The following is a 26,453-nucleotide window of genomic DNA, read 5'->3' as shown; positions in this document are numbered from 1 at the left end:
CCAGGGGAACCAAAACGCTGGTTAATTACCAGGCACCTGAATAACTTGAAAGTGAGCTATGCATATATGACTTGTACAGCGCTGGCCTTGAGAAACTGAGGTAGAGATACCTGTGGTTTATAACCTCCCAGTAACAACACAAAGTATTTTTATTAAGATCTAGCTTTGGCAAACAAACACCATAGTATCAGTTCTTTATCTGAGCCCTCAGTGACAGTAAATTTGGTGGAAATTTGTAGATGTTTGAATGATTATTATAGGATCCCTAATTAATCCCTGAGGGAATCATAATTTATCTTTGATTCAGCAGATGTTATATTACAAAAGCCAATTTTACCTACTTTGCAGGTCTTTTATTGGATTTGAAAGTAATTTTACACAAAAAGCCGTTATCAGGGGAAAAAAGATTTGGAAAATAATTAGCTTCCATTAAATAAAGAGACGACTACATCTAGGTACAACATTTTGAATAGATCATAAATATGAATACTGGTCTAATTAGACTTGGCTAGGGGGCATTTTTTTCTCTGAGACTGAAAATGTTTGGTGTTCTCCCTTGACTTAGAATATATATTTTTTTTTTATTAAAAATGTATAAATTTTAAACAATACTTATGAAAGGTTTTCTGAATCAATGCCTATGAGTTTTGGAGTAGTAGAGGTAAGAAGGATTTTAATGTTCACCATATTTTCCAGTTATCACAGAGCACAGACCTAGCAGCACCTGTGAGTAACACTAACAAAAGTAGCTCATCATTGTGAGGCAAAAGAAAAATGATGCATGGTGTTCAACATTTTTTATTTGAAATGCATTATTAAAGTCATCTTTTTATTCATTCAAAGCTACAAATCGTTGGTACTATTACTCTACCAGCCTTTCACATCTAAAGACAGATTTTTTTTCTGTCCATTTTGTAGCTCCAGTTCAATTTGGATCAGTGGGTGAACATCAGTTTGTAATGTCAAAGACTCTCAGTCAAGCCTGATCTAAATTATTCCAGTTGTGAGATGGGAACATCCAACCCAATCTGTGTTTTAGCCTCTATTACATCTACTTCCAGGACTGCCCCGTACTTCTCCATCCGTCGTCCATCCTTTTCTGACCACCTGCTCAGAAATAAGCATCCCCACACAACATGATGCTGCTACCACCAAGTATCTGAGTAAAGTAGGCAGCATAAAAATATGTGCCATGAATTCAGGTTTTAATCTAAAAAAAAATTATTTTACAACCCAAGACTTGATTCCTTTTCACGTCACAGCACTACGTTGCGTTGTTCATTCACATCAAAATCCCGATTACATTGAGATTTTTGGTTCTACACAGGTTGTTATTATTCTCATACAAATACGAAATATACAAAATAAAAATAAAAAAATCTAGTAAATATTGCCTTCGTGAACTATTGATTGAATCTTCATAAAGTAAAACACATAAAAACGTGTTTTGGGGGAAGTATACTCCATTTCCCTTGATGCATTGCGCGAGGGCTACGGCAAACAAGAGAAGAGATTTGCCTTTTTTTTACACCATAAAACGTTAACTTCGAAAGTCAAACATATGCTTATAAAAGTTCAGAAACACTGATAGTACTAATATTCAAACTATTTTAAAGAGTGAAAGTTTAGCGGGAAAGTGCGGGACCGCGTCTTTTAGACGGAAAAGTTTGCTAAAGTTAGCCGCGAAGCTAAAAACAACTTTTAAGCTAACGTTAACTGGCAGAAGACGCCAACTGGTTTTCCTATTAGCGCCCTGAGAGGTCGGCGGCGAGCAGCCATGGCGGTGCTACTGGAGGGGATGTGTCCCGGTCTGGATAAAGATTTGCTGCGGAGTCTGCGGGCAGCCGACATCAGAACAGGTTTGTGTGAATATTTCCCGTTTTAGTGGCACATTGTAAGGATTAGCCAGGCGACAGCTGCAGTGATGGCTTCCTGTCTCCTCAGTGGAGGACCTCGTCTCTTCTGACATCGAGGATGTCGCGCAGAAATGCTCCGTCTCCTATAAGGTATTAAACTTTCATTCAGTTTCTTCCTTGAACGTTTATTCACGATCAATAAATAATGTACAGTGGAGGTGGGTACACTGCAAAAAGGGAACTCAAAGTGAGTAAAATCTTCTTGAAATTAGTGTATTTTTCCTTGATTTGAGCAGGTAAATAAGACTATTTGCCAATGGAATGGGATTTTCGCACTTAAAATAGGAACAATTCATCCCCATCATCTTATTTCAAGTGCAGGATATCTAATTATCTTATTTTAGGGGTAAAAATACTCATCCCATTGGCAAATAGTCTTATTTAGCTGTTCAAATCAAGGAAAAATACACTAATTTTAAGTAAATTGTACTTACTTTTAGTTCTCTTTTTGCAGTGTATAGTAACTAGTTACATTTACTTGAGTAACTTTAACACTTTCACTCAAGTCAGGTTTTTATGCATCACAGAATAATTTGTTGTTTTTTTGGCCCCCACCTCACTTATCATGACAGAGATGCCACTTGTCAAGAGTAGCATTACTTCAAAATAAGACCATCTCCTGAAACTCCTATTTTTTTTTTTCAATAATTTCCTGAACAGAAAAATTGCAGGTCGATCTTTTCAACTGTTCAATAACCACATTGTGTTTTAAAGAGTGGGCTTTGACCTTTCCAGCTTGAAGATGTGAAAATCCACTAGCTGGTTAGGTCCTAAACCAGGAGTCGGCGACCTTTACAACCCGCAGAGCCATTTTTACCCTCGGTGCAGCTAAACAAATGTTTAGAGCCACAAAAGTTACACATCTCTTTGAAACAAGAGCTTGTTTTTATAGTATACTATAGTAAATTTGTTTAAAATGTTTTAAATTAAAGATCAACAGTTTTTATAATTTAACCAACAGGATTTTTATGTTTGGGTTTAATGCATTTTCTTCAATTGGGCATTTGAGTTTTATAGCAAATGGCATCAAAATGATGAAAAAGCAAGACGTTTGCAACCTATTGACAAAAAGATACTTCGTTTAGCTATAGTAAAATATTCTATACACCATTGGTTTCTTTCTTTCTGGAAATGTTATGCATATATTGCAGAACTAAATGCATCCTAAGGCTAGCAATTTTAAATTACCTTTACATTTAGAAACATTGACCAATTTTCCTGCCCTGAAGTTTTTGTCTAAATTTTTAAGAGCCAAAGCTGAAGGTGTAAAGAGCCACAGGTTGCAGACCCCTGTTCTAAACGTTTAATCTCAAATGTTCTTCACTGGGAAAGTGCTACATTTCCACTTCATCAGAAAATCTATTATATAATAAATATTAGATTATTATTTAATTTTTTATTTTTTTTTACTTGGTAGATAACCAACAATAGATGGCTGCACACTATCCGACAGAACGTAAAATGTAACGTGCAAATCAGCACCTTCATTGGAGGATCAAAACTCGGGGCTGTAGTATTCAAGGATGCAAGGGTCTCTTGGGGCCCCAAGCAAAAAATCCCAAAGTTTCATCACAGAAATCCAACCCCACAGTGACGAAAATGTAAACTTTTAATTTTAGTTATTACAAAGTGCACATCAGAATTAAAAAAACAAAACAATTCTGTCATTTAAAGGTATATTGGAAGATTATTCATTAGGCGACTGAAGCACTAAAGGTAGCTGTAGATTTACTGTTGGTCTAATACTTACGGTAATTATGTATGAAATCTGGAGGATTCTTGTCTTAATAGCACTTCAAAACATTTTTGCGTTTTGAGAACCAAGCTGAGGTTTCTTTGTTGATTCAAGATTTGAGATTTAAGGCTCTTTTTGAAAGATAAACCGAGAGCTCTTACGCAGTCTTGTGTCGTCATACTTGTCAAATGTGCATGATATGCAGGTCAGTACGCACCTTTAGGCAAAGAGCTTTGCTCAGTCGACTCAGGACATTGTTAGGAAGGTGAAATCAAACCCACAACCTTTTGATTGCAGGGCCGCTGTTGTTCCAACCGAGCCTCAGCTGTGGCTCAGCTGTTTTGGCATCCAGCTGGATTGACATACACTACAAAGACTGAACAAAAATTAACTAAAAAAATGTTTATATGAGTGCATTTATCCTTGATTTGAGCAGATAAATAAGATGATTTGCCGACACTGCAAAAACGGAACAAAAATAAGTTGAATTTTCTTGAAATAAGTGTATTTGTCTTTGATTTGAGCAGGTAAATAAGATTATCTGCCAATAGAATATGATTATTTTCACTTAAAACAGGAACAACTCATCTCCATCATCTTAATTCAAGTGCAGTATATCTAATTAACTTTTTTACGGGTCAAAAAACTCATTCCATTGGCAGATTATCTTGTTTACCTGTTCAAATCAAGGACAAACGCATTAATTTCAAGACATTTTTACTTATTTTTAGTTCTGTTTTTGCAGTGTATGCGCAAAGGGAAAACGCGTCCAGGTTGCACAAAAGGTCACAAACGATGTTCGGTTGAACAGCACATCAGTTTAGTTTGTGCTTAAGGTGAGGAGAAAGAGAACAAAGGCTTTATGAACCAGAAAAGAATCAAGCTGCGGGGGCCAACAGTGATGCCTGCAGCTGGATCCTTCTCTGCTGCTGCCACTGTTGAGCGCGCTCTGCACCGGTGGCAACTCCCTTCTGTAGTGGCCCCTCTCAGGAGCAGACGGCCCTGGTTCTGGCCAGTAGTTGCTGAAGTTCCTTCACTAAAGTTCCTGATGATCCAGAAAGCTGCTCTTTCAGCTTTTCTAAAACGGTACTGAAGCCATGGCTGGACTCTCCATCTCTTATAGCAGTCTGTCTTGGCGTTAGATCAGGGGTGTCAAACATACGGCCCGCGGGCCGGATCCGGCACGCCGAACAATTTTGTCCGGCCCTGTGGCTAAATGCATTATCATTATTAAAAAACAGTGTCGTGTCTGGCAATGTGGCAATAAGAATTGTTGTCTTGATGCCAAAAAGAGATCATCAGATTTGACTTTCACAAGTGGAGCAGAACTGCTTTTGCCATAGTGCCCCGCTTGATTTATGAATGTGAATAGTTTTATTATGATTCATGCGGGGAATATCTCAAATGATATGGACACTACAAAGGGAAAGTAGGAAAGGAAAGGAAGAACAAGAAGAAAAAAGAAAAGGTGAAAGAAAGAGGAGATAAAAGGAAGAGAATGATAAAACAATTATTGAAAAAAACATGTAAGTTACTTCGTTTAATTGAAAATATGCAGTTCCTATATTGTCCATGAGGCGCGTTGTGTTTTAATTAGCAGATTAAGCTTCAGGTGTGGAAAAATTTAAATCATTTCTTAATTTTTATCTGTTTGATGTATTTTGTCATGCAGGACAGTGTTTTTAAGTTCCAAAAATGTGAATAAATGTTTTTCAACATTGTATAACCACTGTGATCAGTTCTTATGCATAATGCTTAAGTAAATGTTTAACTGAGTAAAGGTATTGTTGAAATTGCACATACTTTTCTTAAAAACGCTGAGGTTATTCATAATATATTGTGTAAAGTGAAATTAATTTAATATAAAAAACAACTCGTGTGGCCCTCTTGAGATCAGATTAAGCTGTATGCGGCCCCTCAACCAAAATGAGTTTGACACCCCTGCGTTAGATGAACAGTGACTTCAGCTGGACTCTTACAGTTTACTAAAATTAAGCTAATTCATCTGAACCTGATCGCTGTGAGAGCCGTTTATTTCAGATCTGTGAACTATGTGGTGAGTTTCCAGCTTATCTCGTCACAGCTCACCCACTGAACGCAGCTTTATTGTCAGCATAGGTCTCCTAAACCAAACAGATTTAAATGCAGCAGCTCTATTTTGATCTATTTAACAGAAGTGAATGAAAATGGAAACACCCACCAGTTGTTTTTTTTGTTTTTGTTTTTTTGGCTACAACATTATAAAGTTGGGGGAATTAGGATGTTTATCTTTTTAAATTGGAAGACATTTTCCCCTACATACAGCAAATGCTGCTTATTGTTCTAGTTTTTAATTTAAAGTGTGAAACATAAAGATTGCATATTAAAAAAAACTTTTACAGGAATAAAACCTTTTGCATGTACAAATTTAATCTTTTCCATCATATTCAATTATGAATATTTTCATACGATATTTTTCTTCCACTCTTCAGCCACAGCTACATTTTTTGTTTATTATTTGTTTGGCTCTGCTTCGATCGCTCCCTCCTCCCACATTGGCTAAACCGATGTAACGGCAGCTGCACGCAGAATTACAAGAAGCTTAAGTTTACGATATATAACTGAGAAAAATAATCGCCTCAACCTTAAAATCACGGATTATGAATCAAGGTCAAGCTGTGCAGCAACCCTCTGAGTGTGTTTTGGTTTGGGGGGCCACGTGAGGAGCAGAGCACGGCTGTGTTCAAGGAGCGACTTTGCTGGATTTTCAGCCAAAAAGGTTACGGTCAAAGGTGGTAATACCACTAATCTAGCAAAACATCCTCTGATCCAGGCCTTCACTCGACCCGTCGAGGTTGGCGAGGCAGCTGGTGGCAAAGATTTATTTCTGTCACATCTGCCCTCTCGATTTTTCCTTCTTTTTAAGAAAAAAAAAAAAATCACGCTCAAGTTCCAGTCTACAATCCAAATAAATATACACAATCATTATTTCTATGCGCTATATGCCAAAACGTCTGGCTTCTGATGCATAAAATAAACTGTAGCCGAGATTTTCTGCCCCTTAATTTCACTGTTTAAGATAAATAATTATATTTAAGGGGCCAGTTAAGCACACACAGCTCTTACTAAGCTTGTCTGAGTACGGAAAAAACGTATAATCAACATTAGGGCTTCACAAAATCAAGAAGACATGCCGTTTTAGGCTTATTGGAAATATAAACCCCAGATAACGAGTCTGTCCAGATATTGGGGAAAAATATCATTATTTCCACTCCAATAAACATAATTTGATGTAAAAAACTGCTTACACACTGCAAAAACGAAAGAAAAAATAGGTAAAATTTTCTTGAGATGAGTGCATTTTTCCTTGATTCGAGCTGGTAAATAAGATGATTTGCCATTGGAATAAGATTTTTGCACTTTAAAATAAGAACAACTCATCTCCATCATCTTATTTAGAGGGCAGAATATCTAATTATCTTATTTTAGGAGTCAAAATACTCATTCCATTGGCAGATAATGTTGTTTACCTGCTCAAATCAAGGAAAAATGCACTCATTTCAAGAAAATGTAACTTATTTTTAGTTCTGTTTTTGCAGTGCAGTTGATGTATTAGCAGGATATTTTCCTGAAGACCTGACCAGAGCTTCTTGATGCCCCCGTAAACCAGTTTCTGCTTCTTTAAACAACAAGCTGCATCAAATTATTTACTGCCATAGCCCCGACTGCATGAATTCAATGCATTAATATAATTAGCTGATATTTACTTTCCATACTTTCATACGTGTGCTGATACTGTGGCGACGGCGGTGAATTGGTGCGGCCCGAATAAACATTATTCAGATCAGAACTGTAATTAAAGTTTGGAAAAACACAATTTATTTCGCTTAAAATAATTAAATTTGAAATATCCCCCATTCAGTATCTTCAAATTTCACTGGAAACACAGCAAAGTGTTTTTAGGTTCCTCTGATGTGTCGAAGTTTTTGTGTTTAGAAGCTTAAACAAAATGTATTAGTGGTTCATTTGAAAATAGTTTGAACTTGGACAATTTCAGTCAATCTGTTTCTTGCTTTTTATTGGGAAATTCAGAAGTTTGTAAAGGGGGGGAAAAAACAAGTTTGTTGTACATCACGTTTTGTGTTTTAATGTTTTCCATACTCGGAAAGTTGAAAAGGGAAGTCGAATGTGGCAAACTAGTTTTGGTAACTTTTTTTTTTTTTTTTTTTTAGGACAATTTATTTACTTTTCAGCAAAATGTCTTCATGGAGAAATTTCTGTTTTACAGCTATATTGTTTATTATTTAAATCTTTTAAAGGCTCTATTTGTTTTTTTACTTCACTTTTAATTTGAATTACTTTATATGATGCATAACTACAAAACCCGACCCAGTCTAAAAGACAGATCTGTTAAAAAAAAAGTGGGTGGTAAAGATAACTAAAGTCAAGTTTATCTGTGTAACAGCATTAATACAATGACTGGACTCTTTTTAGAGATGCAGGAATAAAGTAAGACCCATATGAAGGCTTGTCGACCCTTAGGTAAAATTTCATTCATGCCTGTTCTTTTTAGCTTTTCAGGGAGAAACCATCAGCAGAATAATCTGAAATCCGGATAGATGAGCTGAAATCCAGCAGCAGCAACATCCAAAATACATTTCTGGGTGGAGGTCGGCTACAAAGATATTTCCCTGTGGGATTGTTATATTTTTCAAGTATTACTTTTTTTCCCAGCTCACAGCCTGCAGAAGGTTCAGGTTCAGCCCGGTGACTGAGCCAGAATTTCTGGCCCGCGTTTGTTTTTAGCCTGGAGGCATGGATCTCCTGAGTCCCGGTGGTCCGTCACATTCCTGCTGCACATCTCAGCCATTGTTTGGACCCACAAATTGGACCTGGTTATCACTGGGCCGCCTCCTGTTGATGACAGCCTTTAAGTTTAATTAAGTCTACAGAAGGATTTTCAAGTAAAACTTATTAGCAAAGTTGCCAGACTGGAGTGCCATCCACGTCTCAACTAATTGAGACCCAGCAGATTTGCCTCCTCCTTCCAAATAAACGTAGAGCCTCCACGTTTAGAAATGATCGGCTTATCAAAAGGCAAGTCTTTTAAACGATTTCTAAGGCTGATTCTTGAATTAGCTGGCTGGATTAACATTTTTAGAAACTATATTCAGGCCGCCTTTGTCAGAAAATGTCAAAATGCAACTTAGACAAGATAACTGTTCACCAAACATCGGAAAAAAAAAAAATCAGATTATTTAATGCTGATACTTGTCAGTAAAACAGGAGAATAATAATAAATGAGGGCAAAATGATCTCTGAAATGTAATCCACTGTTAAATCTAAAATGTTTCCTGAAGTATTCATCCACATACTTTTTTCTTAAAAGAACTATAAGTAAGATACTTACTGTAAAATCAACCTAAACCATTTTTATTTGTCACACCGGGATGGAAGTAACATTCCCTAGAAACAATCAGTCCTCTTTATTATGTACCTGTATATGGAAGTAGAAATTAACAACAGCAACACACCGTTTAAAAACGCCATTTTAAATTGTTGTGATTGGCGAGCTGTAGCACCGATTTGAGCCACAAGGTGTCAGTATTACTTATAGCTTCTTTAAAGTACAGTTTATTGGAGATGTACAAATAAAAGGTATAAATACCTTTTAATTGATTGCAATTACTGAACAAGAATTATGTGTAAGTTGAATTGATTGTGTGTTTTTCCCTAATCCATGTGGGATCTAAATTATTCTTACATGCTTGGTTATAAATATATATTTATATCTATCCAAGCTTTTTTGGTTGTTGCCTTGACCACATGGTTTTTGTGGCTGTTAAAGATCTTCTGGTGTAATTTTTTTGTGACCGCTGCTCCCTGGGTGCTTCAGCTCCCTCAGGGATGTGTTGAATGCAGAGGACACATTTCACTTAAATGTATGTTGGAATGACGGATAAAGATGAGGATTATTATTGTTGTTATTGTTGTTACATTAATGTTTGTCTGCTTAATCCACTCCAGATCCAGGTTTAATGCCTGTCTGGGTTTCAGGGCCAGCTTCCAGCAACGTCTGGATGTGTCGCTGGCACAATACCTCTGAATTAAACGGCTAATTTGCCTCCTCAGAGTCCTGCACTGCAAAAACGGATCTAAAAATAAGTAAAATGTTCTTAAAGTTAGTGTATTTATTCTTTATTTGGGCAGGTAAATAAGGTAATCTGCCAATGGAATGAGTATTTTTACCCCTAAAATAAGATAATTAGACATCCTGCACTTTAAATAAGATGATGGAGATGAATTGTTCCTATTTTAAGTGCAAAAATCTTATTCCATTGGCAAACCATCTTATTTACCTGCTCAAATCAAGGACAAATACACTAATTTTAAGTACATTTTACTTATTTCTAGTTCCGTTTTTGCAGTGTGCTTGTTTTTTTATTTTTTTTTATTAACTTATTTGTTGTGTGTTGAAGCGGAGAAGCATCTGAAATGCTGCAGGACAGCAGCCGTCGAGGACTAAAGTTCGATATGTTTGGTGGTTTTCCTTTTATTCCGGAGGTTGGGACCCCCGACATGATTTGATGCTGATAGGCTGAAAATATTCTGTATTCCTTTTATTTGTGAAACCGAATTGCCTTTAACTTTACAAGATCCTCAACGTTCCTCATTTTAACGCAGGAGGAAGGCTGCACTTTTTTTTAAAAAAGAATTCTAATAAAAATACTACGTAATTAATAATCTTACAAATGTATTTTCAAATTATTCTGACTTATTCTTATAATTTCTCCTCTATTTTGGAGGGTCGCCGGCTGTAACGTTTGGGAACACCTGCTTTATTCCACATCCTCATTTGGAAAGTTGCTGCTGTAAAAAAAAGAACTTGATCTTAATGAGAAAAGTCACTTTTTTATTTTATTTTCTCTTACAAATAAAGCAGGAAAACATGAATAAAAGCCGTTTTATTGCCGATACCAAAAAGGAGGCAGACAGATTGCAAATACATGTTATGCTCACTGGTGCACGACACCACGGAGCGTTTTAGCAACCAGCTAAACATCTTTCCCCTCCATTAAAATGAAAGATAGCAGCTTCTTTATGAAGGCTGGTTCTTTTATAGATATCCCAAAGGTCGGTCTATTATTGCAGCCTCCAGAGCTCACCTTAAAAAGGCTCTGGGGAATTGTGCTCATAACCCGAAACCAGCTGAATTGATTGAAAGCTTGGAGAGATCAATATATTACACCTTTCTTCTCATGTTTTTTGGAAATATAAGTTGTTGCAGCACATATTAAAGCTCTGATCGATAACATAATATCCTGTAAGCACAAACAAAGTTCCACTTTTTTTTTTTTTTATGGAGGCCATAAAGCTAATCAATTATAGTCATGTTTAGTTGGACCTAACTACGCGTTGGACCCGTCTTTAAAATGTCTTATTTTTTTGGTTGTCCGTTACCTGTAAAGGGGAAAAAAAAACAAACAAAAAAAAAAAACAGGATGTCTTTCAAAGCTGATTGATTACCTGGCGTGAAAGCCTGTCAGGTTAGATCTTCTCTGTCATCACCGTCTGTTCTGGCAGCCGGCGTCGGTCGATGCCCGTTGTGTTTCTCTGCCTAATTAATGAGAAAGAAGCGAGAAGTGCGTGTGGGGCGGATTTAACGCGGAACATTTTATTGATATGCAGGAGAGCGCTTCTCCTCCCCGCGTTGAGCGGCGGCGGCGAGTCGAGGCCTCGTGGAAGCGCTGAGACTCTCCTCCACCTACGGCGAGTTTTAAATGAGGCTCGCTTCTTTCCAGAGAATGAACTTCTATGAGAGAAACACAGCCGGACCATCCATACCGTTCCCCCGGCAAGGAGTTTATTCTGACGGAAGCTGAATAAACCCACATCAATGTTTACTGAGTGATAGTCACATCCGTTAGACAAGCAAAGCCCGACTCTCTCCTGAGCAGTTAGCTGTGATTGTCTTTCATTAACATGAAACAGGTGTAGTGTTCCCTAACTGAAGTAATAAAAGTGCCTAACTCTAAACGGGGCTCCGCTTTCGGTGGCGTTGGGCTGTGACTGTGCATTATTGCAGTTTTGGGAGAAATTAAAGTGATTTAATTAAACTGATGACATGTTGTGAATCGGCGCTATATAAATAAAATGGAATTGAATGGAATTTAAATCTTGACCTTGAAAATATCTTCAAAGGATTTAATGATCATCTTTATTTTTCTTTGCAATGCACTGCAAAAAGGTAACTAAAATAAAAAAAAATCTTTAAATGAGTGTATTTTCCCTTCATTTGAGCAGGTTAACAAGACTATTTGTCAATGGAGTAAGATTTTTTAAATTAAAATAAGAACAGTTCATCTCCATCATCTTATTTGAAGTACAGGATATCTAATTATCTCATGTTATTGGTAAAAAAATACTCATTCCATTGGCAAATAGTCTTATTTAGCTGCTTAAATCAAGGAAAAATATAGTGATTTCAAGAAAATGTTACTTATACTTCCCCTTTTGCGGGGATATATATTCCACTGAAATGCATCCGCTGTATTTAACCCATCTGTGGCTAAGGGTCTTGCTCAGGGGCCCACAGCGGCAGTCTATGGGATTCGAACCAGACAACTTGCGTCCTTCCCAGGACATCCTGCTAACCACTCACCACACCGCCTGTTGCACAAATGTTTGCTTTATCTCCTCTACATAAACAATTTTGAGCTGTAAAGACATTCTCACATTTTAAAGTGCAGCTACTTAAAGATCCTATAAATTTTATTTTGTTTTTACATTTTGTCAACATGTGTTCAATAATCGGCATTGACTTTCTGTATTAGTTGGTAGAAGGTTTCAGAGTGAGTAGCGGTGCAGACGCCACCTAGCGCTGGAGCTTGCAGTCCAAGTCTGTACCTATGAATCTAAAACGTTCCCTCACAAATTAACTTTATCCTGTGACGTCATGTCGCCCCTTCCACCATTTATATCCTTCTGGTTCAGTTCCTCAGTCGTTTAGCTTCATGCATGCTCAGTATAAATATTTATAAAATTGAATCCTCTCCTCTTTCTGCCATCTTTAGCTGCTGCATATTTTCAAACGAATGCAACAAAATGGCTTGTAGAGAGCCAAACTAGTGGACATTAAGGTTTTCTGTGTGTATTGAAATAATTTATAATTATTTTGCATGAATTGTATTTCTTAACCATAATGTTTTTTTATGTAATTGGCATTGTAATTTTATCTTGTGATTTTATACTTGTGATTATTTTTAAGGTTGCCTTTTTTACACCTGGCTGGGGGACTACCGATGAAAATTAGCACTTTTTAGCTAACTCGGGTACATTTACATTGTTTTAATGTTGATTAATGTACACTGTCCCCTTTTAAATAAAAATAAAAGTAAAGTAAGTAAAAGTAAACTAAGACCGCACAAAGCAAGTGAGTCCAGTCAGAGAGGAGGAAGTACTCTTCAATGTCAAATTTATTTATATAGCACTTTAAAAACAGGTATAAAACTGCACCAAAGTGCTTTACAAGAAAGACAACAACAATCAACAAAACAGAATGTAAAACACTGCTTCAAATAAAAGCCAAAGAATAAAAATAAGTTTTAAGAAGCGATTTAAAATGATCCAGGCTGTGGGCAGATTTAATTTAAAGAGGTAAATTGTTCCACAGAATTGGAGCAACAACAGAGAAAGCCCGATCTCCTTTGCTTGAGTCCGAGGAACTGTCAGTAATAGTTGATTATTTGAACGTAGACTTCTCGACACAGACTGGAACTTTAAAAGGTCTCTAAGATAAGGAGGAGCTAATCCATTTAAGACCTTATAAGTTAATAAAAGAATCTTAAAATCTATTCGGTAAAAGACGGGCAGCCAATGTAAAGAGGCCAGTATTGGCCTTATATGGTCACGCTTCCTGGTTCCTGTAAGAAGCCGAGCCGCTGCGTTCTGGATCAATGGAAGTCGCTGCATCTGTGATTTATCCACGCCTCCATATAATGAATTGCAATAATCCCTAATCCCTAAAACAAAAATAAGATTTAATTTTTGCTAAAATCCGCAGGTGAAGTCGGAAGACGTTGTAAAGTTAGAACAAGCAGAATGTGACTAAATAACTTAAAGAAACTTTTCATTGTTTCAGCTGAAATACAAACTGAGCTCTGAGTCTTATTTTATTTATTTATTAGCACAACCCTAGACTGCTGTAAGTTTTAGAGCAGGGGGGGCTTCCATCCACTCCTCCAGAGCTACTATCCTGCAATTTCTATTTCCCACACCTGAATTCCCTCATCGGGATGTCGTTCAGCGCTGCAGAGGCCTGGTAAGAAGCGCTTCCTTCACTGCAAAAAGGGAATTAAAATTAAGTAAATTTTTCTTGAAATGAGTGCATTTTTTTTCTTGATTTGAGCATGTAAATAAGATTATTTGCCAATGGAATAAGATTTTTGCACTTAAAGTTGGAACAATTCATCTCCATCATCACGTTTCAAGTGCAGAATATCTAAATATCTTATTTTAGGGATAGCACTACTAATCCCATTGGCAAATAGACTTATTTACCTGCTCAAATCAATGAAAAATAGACTAATTTCTAGAAATCTTACTTTCCCTTTTTTGCAGTGTTTGATTCAGACGTATCAGAGAAGGGATGCATCTTAAGGCTGCTGGATAGAAGCTCAAGAGGACTGAACTTGGGGCAACCCTGTTTTAGAGGATTGGTATATGGGACACAAGTGATAGGCGAAACATTGTGAGTCATCCTCGAACAACAGCAGAGTCAAGCTGCCACAGATTATTTGGACACGTTTAAAAAAAAAACGTAATTGCAAGAGCTTTGTAACTTGAAGATGCCAAATACACTGCAAAAACTGAACTAAAAATAAGTCAAATTTTCTTGAAATGAGTTTATTTGTCCTTGATTTGAGAAGGTAAATAAGATTATCTGCCAATGGAATGAGTATTTTGACCCCTAAAATAAGATTAGATATTCTGCCCTCTAAAGAAGATGATGGAGATGAATTGTTCCTATTTTAAGTGAAAAATCTCATTCTATTGGCAGATCATCTTATTTACGTGCTCAAAACAAGGACATATACACAAATTTCAAGAATTTCCTTGCACTGCAAAAACTGAAATAAAAATAAGTAAAATGTTCTCAAAATTAGTGTATTTTTCCTTGATTTGAGCAGGTAAATAAAATGATCTGCCAATAGAATAAGATTTTTGCTCTTAAAATAGGAACAATTCATCTCCATCATCTTATTTCAAGTGCAGTATATCTAATTATCTTATTTTAGGGGTCAAAATACTCATTACATTGGCAAATAATCTTATTTACCTGCTCATATCTTGGACAAAAACTAATTTTAAGCACATTTTACTTATATATGTCCTTGTTTTGAGCACGTAAATAAGATGATTTGCCAATGGAATGAGATTTTTGCACTTAAAATAGGAACAACTCATCTCCATCATCTTCTTTAGAGGGCAGAATATCTTATTATCTTATTTTAGGGGTCAAAATACTCATTCCATTGGCAGATAATCTTATTTACCTTCTCAAATCAAGGACAAATACACTCATTTCAAGAAAATTTGACTTATTTTTTTGTTTAGTTTTTGCAGTGTACACTGAACCTCCGGTCCACTGATGCAGAAACTGCTACAGGGACCATTAGCAGAGCAGAATCTGTGTATATCCGTATATGAACTAGCAGGGAGTGTCACATATCATTGAGTATGGTGGGGGACCCATAATGCTGTGGGCCTGTTTCTCTTCCAAAGACTCTGGGAACCCACCGTGAAATGCAATAATTTAAAGAGAAACGCCTTTAAGTGTGGAGGTCACCGTACATGGTTACGCGCTTTCCAGCTGATCTCTGCAGCAGCGTTGTGAGTCGATGTTTTCTGCATTTCAGGCTCTGTTATCCATCCGCCGAGTGCTGCTGGCCCAACACACGGCGTTCCCAGTGTCGGGCGCCGATCTATACGAGGAACTATTGAGCTCCACAGCCATTCTCTCCACTGGAAATCCCAGGTAAAGTCAATTCTCCACACAGTATGACACACTGCTTCATCTGTCAGGGCCTGTGGGATTTAACAGTGAGCTCAATGCCATCACAGCAGCTTACAGGAAGGCTCGTCTCCAGCATCAATACCCCAGAGGATCCTGTTAGAACGACTTTTTCATCAGTCCCATTCCATTTCAAACCATGATTAGTTTCATAAAGTCTATATGAAAATTAATTGCTGTTGCAAAACTCAAAATTCATTAACATTTTTGACTCGTAATTTAAAAATTCTGCTGCTCTGTCGCCCCAAACGACACACTTTAATAATTTTTTCACTTACTCTTATATTTACAGAGCAGTTTGGGACAAACTTTATCATGCGTCTGATAAACCTTGCATGATGGGGGAGGGGGTGGCGGCGATGCCACTATGCTCTCAGGTGCAGAGTTCTGGATTTATGCACTGCAAAAACAGACAAAAAATAAGTAAAATTTCTTGAAATTAGTGTATTTGTCCTTGATTTGAGCAGATAAACAAGATTATCTGCCAATGGAAATTGTAATTTTAGCCCTAAAATAAGATAATTAGATATAATGCACTTAAAACAAGTTGATGGAGATGAGTTGTTCCTAGTTTAAGGGCAGAAATCTTATTCCATTGGCAGATTATCTTATTTACCTGCTCAAATAAAGTACAAATACACCCATTTCAAGACAATTTTAGCTTATTTTAGTTATGTTTTTGCAGTGTGGGAGGAGAAATCACACGTCCTTGCACTGCAAAAACTGAACTAAAAATAAGTAAAATGTTCTCAAAATTAGTGTATTTTTCCTTGATTTGAGCAGGTAAATAAAATGATCTGCCAATAGAATAAGATTTTTGCTCTTAAAATAGGAACAATTCATCTCCATGGTCTTATTTCAAGTACAGTATATCTAATTATCTTATTTTAGGGGTCAAAATACTCATTACATTGGCAAATAATCTCATTTACCTGCTCATATCTTGGACAAAAACACTAATTTTAAGCACATTTTACTTATTTTTAAATCTGTTTTTGCAGTGTGTGTGGTTTGATCTCATATTCAATGGTCTTGTCATCAACGGTTGTGTTTAGAAACCCACCATGAGTATTTATTTATTTCAGACACTCCACCATGATGACCAAGACATCAAAATTAACACATAAATGTTCTTCTGTGCAATGACAGATTACATATTTTTGTATAAATGCAAAATTAATACAAACTAAATTAGTAAAATTTGAAGTACCCAATATATGCAACTAAAGAAGAAACACCCACACATACTCAAATACGCCACCTTATTTAGTCAATAGGGTGGTGTATTTGCAGGCTATTGACTTCCTGCGTGGGCGAGGGGACTCTTATTATCCTCCCTCCTCCTCAAAATCCTGATCCGGATGCAAACAAATAATCAACGCACGATTAATTATCGATTATGGTTAAACTAATGACGTCCGCTTAGACCTTCTTTCAGTGTTGTAGTATGGCCACTGTCCAGAAGAGGGCGCTGCCGGTCATTCTAAAGTGGATAGAGACCATCATGGCGGAGGGCAACATGAAGCAGTCCAAACGGAGTGCGGTGTGGGATTATTTTTGCACCGTTTAATGACGACAAGGATGCAAAATGCTCTTGATGCGGTTCTGTTTTTAAATATAAACACGCAATAAGCTCCTTTTTGGATTTCAGTTAAATGGCTCCCATTCAACCGGGCTGCATGGCGGAGCAGGGTTAACATCTCAACCAGAAGTCACTGATGTGATCATATGGTGAGGATGTGATGACAGAAGAGCAGAGGACATTACGCAGAAAATGTCAACATCATAGAAAAAGAAACGATGCCAAAAGCACGGTTTATCATGAGAGCTTGTTAGTGTTTCATACATTTTAATCCATTAAGTTTATTTGTTTCTATTCAGTAAGCTAATGGGTTTCTGTTTTGTTATATTTTAGAACTATGTCCAAGTTTAATAATGTGTGAGAAAACCACAATTTTTGTTTATTTTGTCAGTAATTAATACAGGTGGCACAATAAACTATGAAAATATCATGATCGGCCTCTTTTAAAATTCAAAATATTGTAGATATTAGCCCTTCATGTTATGGAAAGACCATGGTTTTAAGAAAATGGCTGCTCATCAATTAATTGCTAGTTGATCAATAAGATCAATCAACTTTAGATTAACCCATTAATTCCTACCTCTGATATTTAAGACACCAATAAGATTTATCAAGTTTACCACGTTTTTATAACATGGAAAACGTGTACTTTTACCTCTTGATTTACACGTAATTAACTTTTTTATCTAGTGTCTTTGTTCTTTTGTCCATGGTTGCCATGGTTAACCATAAAATAACGATCAGCTGACTCATTTAAATACACATTAACATTCCTGGGGTGTTTTGCATTGACCTTTTGTGGTTAAATCTGGGCGTGTTGAGGGCAGAACATGAAGCGGGTCCTGGTACACAAACGTTCAGGTGCAGTCGTGAATCTGTACAGGCAAATTGCTTGATGCTGTGAACGATTTTATAAATCAGGATTTTTTTTTTTTATTGACTTACACCATTTTCAGCCTTTGGGCGTATGCAACCTTTTAGTTTAGATCCTAACACTATGTTTTATAAATGAGACTCCAGGTCCTGAGCTGTATTAGTCTGAGCTTTCCATTTCCTCTGACTGCATCCAGCCCCAAGCAGTTTGTCGCACATTTTTATGCTTTTAACAGAATCATATTTGGCCTCTTCAAAAATAATAATGATAATAATAAGTATTTTCTTTACCATTGACATTAAGTGGAAAGGTTTAGTATAATGACAACCCTGCTGGCCACAGTCCTCCCAGGCATTACCAGAAATGTTTAGTGTGCTCGATTTTATCAGATTCTGTGAACTAAAATCACAGTTTTTAGTTTAGAGTTTTTAACTGACGCCAGCAGAGAAGGCATTTTCCGTGAAGCAGCTGCCATCAACACAGCCGAGTGGAAAGTGCTTCAGAAGTGGCCTGTGCGCTACATCCCTGAACCGAAGGAACAATTTGGCAGCTAAAACTGCCTTCTTGTCCTGTTGGTCCATTTGGCTCGTATAGCCATCCTTAAGTGGCTTCTGATATATCAGCCGCATTAACTCTGCTCTCTACTTGACCAGCTCCTGCTGGAAAATACAACAAAACTCTTTGGACGAGAACAATAAAGCATTTTATCGGCACATCAGAGGATGAAAATTTAATGACTTGGAAGACGGCAGAAATCCCCTCTGCTGTCAGCGTGGCGTTGTGTTACTGCACACCGAGTGAAAGGTTTGATGTCTCCTTCATGACTCAGTTGTCTGTTTGTCAAAGCACGGGAGGGTAAATACTCATCTCTGAAGGAGGGAGGGGTAAAAAAAAAACGCCTCTTCCGCCAGGCCGCAGGCTTGTCTCGACAAATCTGTGAAATGGTCCTGCAAGGCATAATTTATAGGATGGGACCTTTCTACAGTCAGGCCCACTGTTTCAGCATAATTAACGACCACAGGTGTTTCCTCTCTCTCTCTCTCTCTCTCTCTCTCTCTCTCTCCGTGGCTCTTTTTAAGTGGTTTTTATAAATTAGTTAGAGCGTTGGAGCAGTGATATGAAACTAAATCATACATGTTGGTGAAGCCGCAGTGCGCTGGTGCATGTCTGGACTGCCCTCTGCTGGTCAGAAGCTGAACAGACGCGCGCTGGTGCCACGTCTGGAGATTTGATTTGGCTTTAAAACCATAATCGTGCTGATATGCAGAGAATACCTTCAGAAAGATCCAGAATAACTGACTCTCTCTGATATGGTGTTTAATAAAACGTTCTCAAATAAAGTATTTAAAAGCTGAAGCAACATATAGTACGATATCTCAAACGATCATGACTACGTTTATTGCCAGTATATTTAACGATAATAGTTTTCATTTCATTGCAGCTTAAACCTTTTTTATTGTCACTATAAAGCATCGTAAACTCTGTTAAAATCCAATGTGAGATTAACTAGTATCTGTTGGGTTTAAACTTTTAACTACCTTTTGGTAAATTCATTATTTATCTAAAAATATTTCTCGATACTTGGCTTAGAAAAGATCCTGCATTCACAACTTTCATATCACTTTTGTTTGCTATAGTGTGCTTCCAAGCAGCCAAGGGCTTGCTTTTGGAAAATTAAATAGTTATAATCAGGTATTTCGATCAGTATTAAAATACACTGAAAAAAGGGAACTAAAAGTAAGTAAAATTTTCTTGAAAGTAATGTATTTTTCCTTGTTTTGAGCAGGTAAATAAGACTATTTGCCAATGGAATAAGATTTTGCACTTAAAATAGGAAAATGTATCTCCACCATCTTATTTCAAGTGCAGTTTATCTAATTATCTTATTTTAGGCATCAAAATACTCCCGTCTATCGATCAATCGTAAATTTATCAAGATATTATAATTTTAGAAGATAAGAAAGATCGGCTGCTTGGAATGAGAGCATAGACATAGTAGAGGTGGTTTGAAACAGTACTGTAGTTTATTTTATAGTAAAATGATATAAGACAGAAATATGCCTGTGCAATTCTTGCTGGATGTGCTACAAATTACTAAACGTACAGATCTTAGAGGAACCACACTGCAAAAATGGATCTAAAACTAAGTAAAATGTTCTTAAAGTTTGTGTTTTTGTCCTTGATTTGAGCAGGTAAATAAGATTATCTGCCAATGGAATGAGAATTTTAACCCCTAAAATAAGATAATTAGACATCCTGCACTTGAAATAAGGTGATGGAGATGAATTTTTCCCATTTTAAGTGCAAAAATCTTATTCCATTGGCAAATCATCTTATTTATCTGCTCAAATCAAGTACAAATACACTCATTTTAAAAACATTTTACTTATTTTTAGTTCAGTTTTTGCAGTGCAAAAGGTCACTGAGTGCCTGAAGAGCCAGACCTTTTAAAACATTAAAAAAATGAGTAAGAGATTGCAAAATGTTGTCAAAGTTCATCCTAGTCAGTTTTCTAAGAATATGGCAATAACGAATAACAGGTTTCCTGTCTAAAGCCTTTAATTGCTCACTTATACATCCTCCTCGGAGGCCTGATGGTTGTTGATGTTGCTTGAGACCAGCAGGTCACGATAAGTTAAACGGGAGATATACATTTAGACCAATTTAAAGTTTTCTTCCATGGTTTTTTACCTAAAACCTCTGAAAACAGGAAGAATATTTCCTCCTTTATTACGGCTATTGAGATTGACCCATAACCCTGAAAGTAAATCTTAAACCGCCTTATGGACAAAGTTTATAAATCCTCTAAAAAGACTCTACTAATGCCTAAAAGTTGTAATAATCCTGCATTGGAAACTGAAATTCTCCTGTAAACATATCCAACCCCTTCCACTCCAAACGCAGTAAAATCACGAATTTCCCTCCAATCAGACGCCAAGATGAACCCTTTCATGTCCAAGTGTTCAGAGCGCGCTGATGAGTGCCGCCTCAGGGAGATTCTTTTCTTTTCTTTTTTTTTCTCAATCATTGACTTTTCAAGGGCAATCACTTTCATCTCGCCGAGTCCTTACGACAACACAATGTGATGTTCCATCAACAGCGGCGCCTTCTCCACGATCTTGTCAGAATATGCAGCAGTAATGCAAATAAGTCCGTCCCCGCCGATTCTTCTCTTGACAATCTCACAGTGAGGGGGTGGCGAGAGCCGAGCACTTCACCTTCAAGCTGCAGAGCCTTGGCTTTGTTAATTCAAGTAGACGTCTGTCACATCCATCACCGTAAGTGAGATGAAAGGAACTTTAAGAGAAAAAAAAAAACGGCACCGATTGCTGCTCTGTGCCTGAATGACGGCAAATCTGAACGCTGTGATCACGGAGAATCCGACGGATCAAGTATGTACGTCAGAGAGACTAAGAACTGCTCTCATGTCTCTCATTTCAAGTTCACTCTCAGGACAAGCGGTAAGAGACTGGCAAGCAAAACCTATATTTATATGTTTCAATATCAGTGTCAGGGGTCAGTCTCTGCCACCGGCTCCGTTGGGTTGACGCGCCGGTCTTTACGGACTGGGCAAGAGCCCATAGAAGCACTGTAGACATTTACACCTGACGCAACCAGTGTTGGGTAAGTTACTTTAAAAATGTAATCTGTTACAGTTACAAGTTACTTTGCTTAAAATGTAATTGTAGTGTAATTTTTTCGATTACTTTTAAAAAGTAATGTAACTAATTACTTTGATTACTTTTTGATTACTTTAAGGTTTTAATGAGTATTGACCCATGTTCAACATTTATTTTTTTGAGAACTGAATGTGAACCTTAAAAAAGCGGAATTGGGAATTGACACTTGTATGACTCTATTCCTGTATATCCATCAGTAGTTAAAGGACAAGAGTCAGCAAATGCAAATTCTGCCCTGTAAAACAATGACAGCACAATTGTTGCTGTATGATCTGAAGCCCCATTTGGAGCTTTTAAACAGGCTTTGAAAAACTTTGATAATTTGCTGCTGTAATATTATAGATTTTTTAGAATAAAAAGCTAGCAGATGTGCATAATCAAAAATAACAGAAGTACAATTATAGAACATTCAGTATTGTAAGAAAGCCCACACTGTTTCTGGATAAATACATTATTGTATGAGTTAGGTTCTGTTCCGTTTTCTGCCTTTTTCGTTGTAAAACTGAAATGTCCCATGCTCCTGAATGCACCATAGCTTTCCGACGCTCACGAACGCAACACTGTGAACGCTGAGCTGTGTAGACACGCGTTTGATTTTCCGCTTAAGACAAAGTTTTGCAGTTTCACAACACACGTCGGCTCTCACGGTTTATTGTGTGTGAATAACAAGAGGCTGTCAACAAGCTTGAAGGCTGTCATTTTTGATGCGCTGCTTGAGCTGAAATAAAACCGTGAAACGTCCGCTCGCTTGCTGTTCTTTCAGAAGGCTCAGGACAGGATGGATCATCAGAGTGATAGAGACAAGGAGCCGTAGCGGGAAACGCCGATACAGGGCGCGAAGCAATAAAAATATCATTACATATTTCGCAAAGGTTTTTCTTCATATTTTTAAAAAATATGTAACTAAATTTGTAATTCTTAATATTTTCGGAAGTAACTAACTGAATTACATATTTTCTCATTGTAACTGTAACAAATTACAGTTACTCTTTTTTTGTAAATAAATTACGTAACGTCGTTACATGTAATCCGTTACTCCCCAACACTGGACGCAACGTAGGTGCAGCATTCTCCAAAAACAAAGGGGGGCAGTACTCAACACAACCAGTGGAAATGCGTAAAAAATAGAAGAAACAGTTGACGTCACACTTCCAAAATGGCCGCGCGCGGTATTGTAAACAATCATGAAGAATAGTTGATGTGTTTATGGCAGCTAAAGAGAAATAAACGGAGGGCTAGAGACGTAGAAGATGTTATGTTCAACCGTTGCTAAAGACGTGAAGATGGGGAATACAGCCTGCCTAAAGCCATAGGGATCTTTTTTTTTTCAATTTTTTTTTTTTTTAATAAAAGCTGATTGTTTTGCATACTGTGAGCTGCTGTTTTAGACTTTAGTTACGCTGCAAGCAGTGGAAACAGAAATCAAAATCCTTGTTTGTACCAATAAAACATGGCCAATAACTTCAACCCTGAAAGTACGTCAGTAAGTTGCCCGAAACCTTTGTTGGACAGTACTATAAAGCTTGGAACTCCACATTACTCCACACATTTTGAATTCAGAAAGTTTTCTGGATGGGAAGAGAAACGTCTTCAAACTTCTGAAAAAAGTCCAGTTGTTTTTCTTTTTGAGTTTTGAACAGGATTACCAAATATAGATTTAAGCATAATTTTAATACTTTAATACTCAGACTCAACACCGGGGGTGGGATGATCTGTCGACAAACAGAGGTTACTTTAAGATATGACAGCCCAGCTGCTCTGTTTATTTATTTATTTTTTATGTCTTGGTATTCGTCATTTTGGATTTTAAACCAGGTGGACCCGGCCAATCAAACGGCTATTAGCTATACCGCCAATAAGCAACATTAAACTTGGCCACTTACCAAAGATCACTTTGTAATGGTGGGATGTTAAATCTATCCCTAAAACTGAAGGTATTTTAAACATATAATAACATGGTTTGTAATGTTAGAAAAGCCTTGATAATTTTCAGACACAAGCTTTGAAAAATAGTTCATTTTGTGTAAATCATAAAAGCTAGACTTGTCCATCTTTAAATGGCTTTTATGTACAGAATAATAAAGGTGGTTTGAAAGAGAGAGAGAGACTCTGTGGAGTTAAAAGGTCAAAATAAATGAAAGGTCGGTTCCTGTTACAGAGCACTTAACCTCGTTTTCTGGTGAAAACCGTGAAATTAAACCTATAAATGGTTTCAAAATGCATCCATCTGCAATGTCTTCAATTCACCCTGTTGCAAAAGATTCACAAACTTTTTCAGAAGCGTCGCTACATCAGTTTTACCAGAAGTCCCACAAGACTGAGATTATTCCTGTTTTTTGTCTCCGTTTCATCCTCAATGACAAACTCTCGACATTCCTTCAGCGCTGTCGCGCCTTGCTTCCTAATCCCAGTCCAACGTCTCTCTGCTTGCCTCGTCATTTTTCATATTTCGCTTCCGACTCACAGTACACAGTCGCCGCATCTCGCCGCCCAAAGTTGAAGAGAAGTCCCTTTAAGTTCCTGACAGGACAAGATGAAGAATTAGCAGCCAGTCTGCTCCCAGAGAGCTCATTTAAGGGACTTGTAGATGTCACGGAAATAGTTGGATTCGGTTTGCCACACTGAGGATTTATTCGAAACATCTTTCTAAGTGAGGCAGCAAAATTATGCTTACAGTGAGTGCTTCTGTCCCACATCCAGCTCTGATGGATTAGTTAGTCTTATACGTGATCAAAAAAGCAGAAGGATTTTAAAATGCTCTCTGAGCTCAGAGGTCCTCCTCAAGTCGTTTTTTTTTTTCTCAGATTATGCATGGATTAGTCATTTTTCTTTCTTCTGGATGGCTTCATCAATTTCAGATCTGTTGCTGTGGGTAAAAAAGAAAATTCAAGCAGAAAAATGACTAAAGTCAGGCAGTACATTCAAGCGAACTGTAGAGTCCTGAGCCAATTACTCAGAAAGCAGCCTTTAAGTGTGGCTTAAGATCAGATAACATCTATTTTACATCCTATAATTGCAGAATAAATAGTTTAAACAGCAATTTCTTCAACATTTGAGGAGCTACTTTATCAGAAGGTGAAAACAGCCTTTTTATTTCCTACAGTAACTGGACTGAAGGGTTGATGATGAACTAATCATTCGCTCTGTAAATGCGTCAACAAGCTACTCCATCTTTGATTCTGTCCTGTTTTTTTTATTATTTGGAAAGATATGCCGAGATTCGTTAAAGAAGATTATCTTGAAATGTATTATTCTTCAGTCAAATAAATAGGGCAGTTTTTTTTTTCTTTTTTCTTTAGTCAATGTTTGAATCTTGAATTGAAATAAAATTTCTATTTACTTATGAACCAAATCGTTCAAAGGAGGAATCGGCCGCTTAAACCTTTAGAGAGAACCTCCAGTCGGTTCTGGCAAATGTTGGTGAAGATTCTCAGTCATCCAGATCACGATCAATCCAAAAAAGGTAAAAAAAAAAATAAAGTCCAAAAGATAGAAGTCCAGTTTATAACCTTTTTCCAATGGTTCTACCAAAGAGGAGCCTGATGAGTGTTTCTGTAGGGATTAAACTCACCGGTCCTGCCACCTTACGGAAATTAGAGTCTGAAGGAGTCTCAATTGTTTAAATTAAAAGGTGGGAAATTTTTATATATTTTCCTAAAATTGTAAGCATGACATCTGTTTGTATTTTCTGCAATAGTCTAAGACCCTGAGGGAAGGTGGACAAAGCTGTAAAGCAGCACGACAGCAGTTTTGTTATCGACCAGCTGAAATCAGATTGGATGACTGTGAAAGTTTTTTTTTTTTACCTGAGGCCTTCTTGAAACACCTCTGTGCCATAACGTCCCTCCTGTCCTCGTTGAGTCTGCTCAGCGGGAAATGAACGGACTCCTGGTGTTTTTACAGTTCTGGTTTTCCTGTGGTGTGAGCACAAATAAAATAATACGCTCCTCTGGAAGAGAATGGCTTTAAAACCAACAAACCCACACAAAGGTGAGGTTTAGAAAGACGTGATAGTGAATGTGTCAGCAGCTGCAGTAAAACGTTTAATTGTGACTGACCTGAAGGTAAACCCAGGGTTTAGAACTGGTCAATGTTCTGGATCATGTGTGTTTTGGGCCCTGTGACCATAAATTTGTGCCAAAAATGTATTTTATAATGCAACAGAAATATTTCTACTTAGCTGGCATTTGGGTTCATTTGCAAAGTTTTTTTATTCTGCTGAATGTTTAGTAAAATGTTTCAGTGTCTCTAAAGTCTTTAGAGAAAAAAAAAAAGACCATTAGCCTCATTGGATTTAATTTTATTTGTCTTGGGTACTTGTCCACTGTTATCGGGGTTTATGGATGAAACCCACCCAGCCTACCTGCTGATAAATGTTATCGCCAAAAATATTCCCCGGCTGTTTGGTTGTATCCTGCCTGAGCTGCACAATATGTCGAATCGTAGTATCAGTCTGAGAAATGGCGCTTTTGGCAAGAACGGCTTGGATGCAGTATTTCATAGAACATAATCAATAATAAAGTGCACCTCACATGGTATATGGTAGACAGACCACATGAAATGTAGTTGATAAACTGTTGCTTTCATTATAATGTAGGTTCTGCAATAAAAAAA

General features: G+C 37.2%; 1 protein-coding gene across 4 annotated transcripts in view; it reads left to right on the top strand.

Annotated features, from left to right (window-relative positions):
* Positions 1–1,466: 1,466 nt before the first annotated feature.
* rad51d (RAD51 paralog D) overlaps positions 1,467–26,453 on the top strand; it is a 36,665-nt gene continuing 11,678 nt past the window's right edge. For 2 of the 4 annotated variants that reach the window (XR_004931886.1, XR_004931887.1), the window contains exons 1-3: positions 1,467–1,859; positions 1,945–2,006; positions 15,549–15,667. Coding sequence is in view for 2 of the 4 variants with exons in the window: in XM_012857023.3 (XP_012712477.2) it covers positions 1,778–1,859; positions 1,945–2,006; positions 15,549–15,667 (263 nt within the window). In the remaining 2 variants the exon portion in view is untranslated. The remainder of the gene's footprint in view (positions 1,860–1,944; positions 2,007–15,548; positions 15,668–26,453) is intronic. The other 2 variants (XM_012857023.3, XM_036142773.1) reach the window with 2 other exon arrangements.

The sequence above is a fragment of the Fundulus heteroclitus genome, chromosome 11 (assembly GCF_011125445.2).
Source record: "Fundulus heteroclitus isolate FHET01 chromosome 11, MU-UCD_Fhet_4.1, whole genome shotgun sequence".
Taxonomy (NCBI): Eukaryota; Metazoa; Chordata; class Actinopteri; order Cyprinodontiformes; family Fundulidae; genus Fundulus; species Fundulus heteroclitus.
The sequence above is the reverse complement of the archived record's forward strand: the minus strand, read 5'-3'. Positions and strand labels throughout refer to the sequence as shown.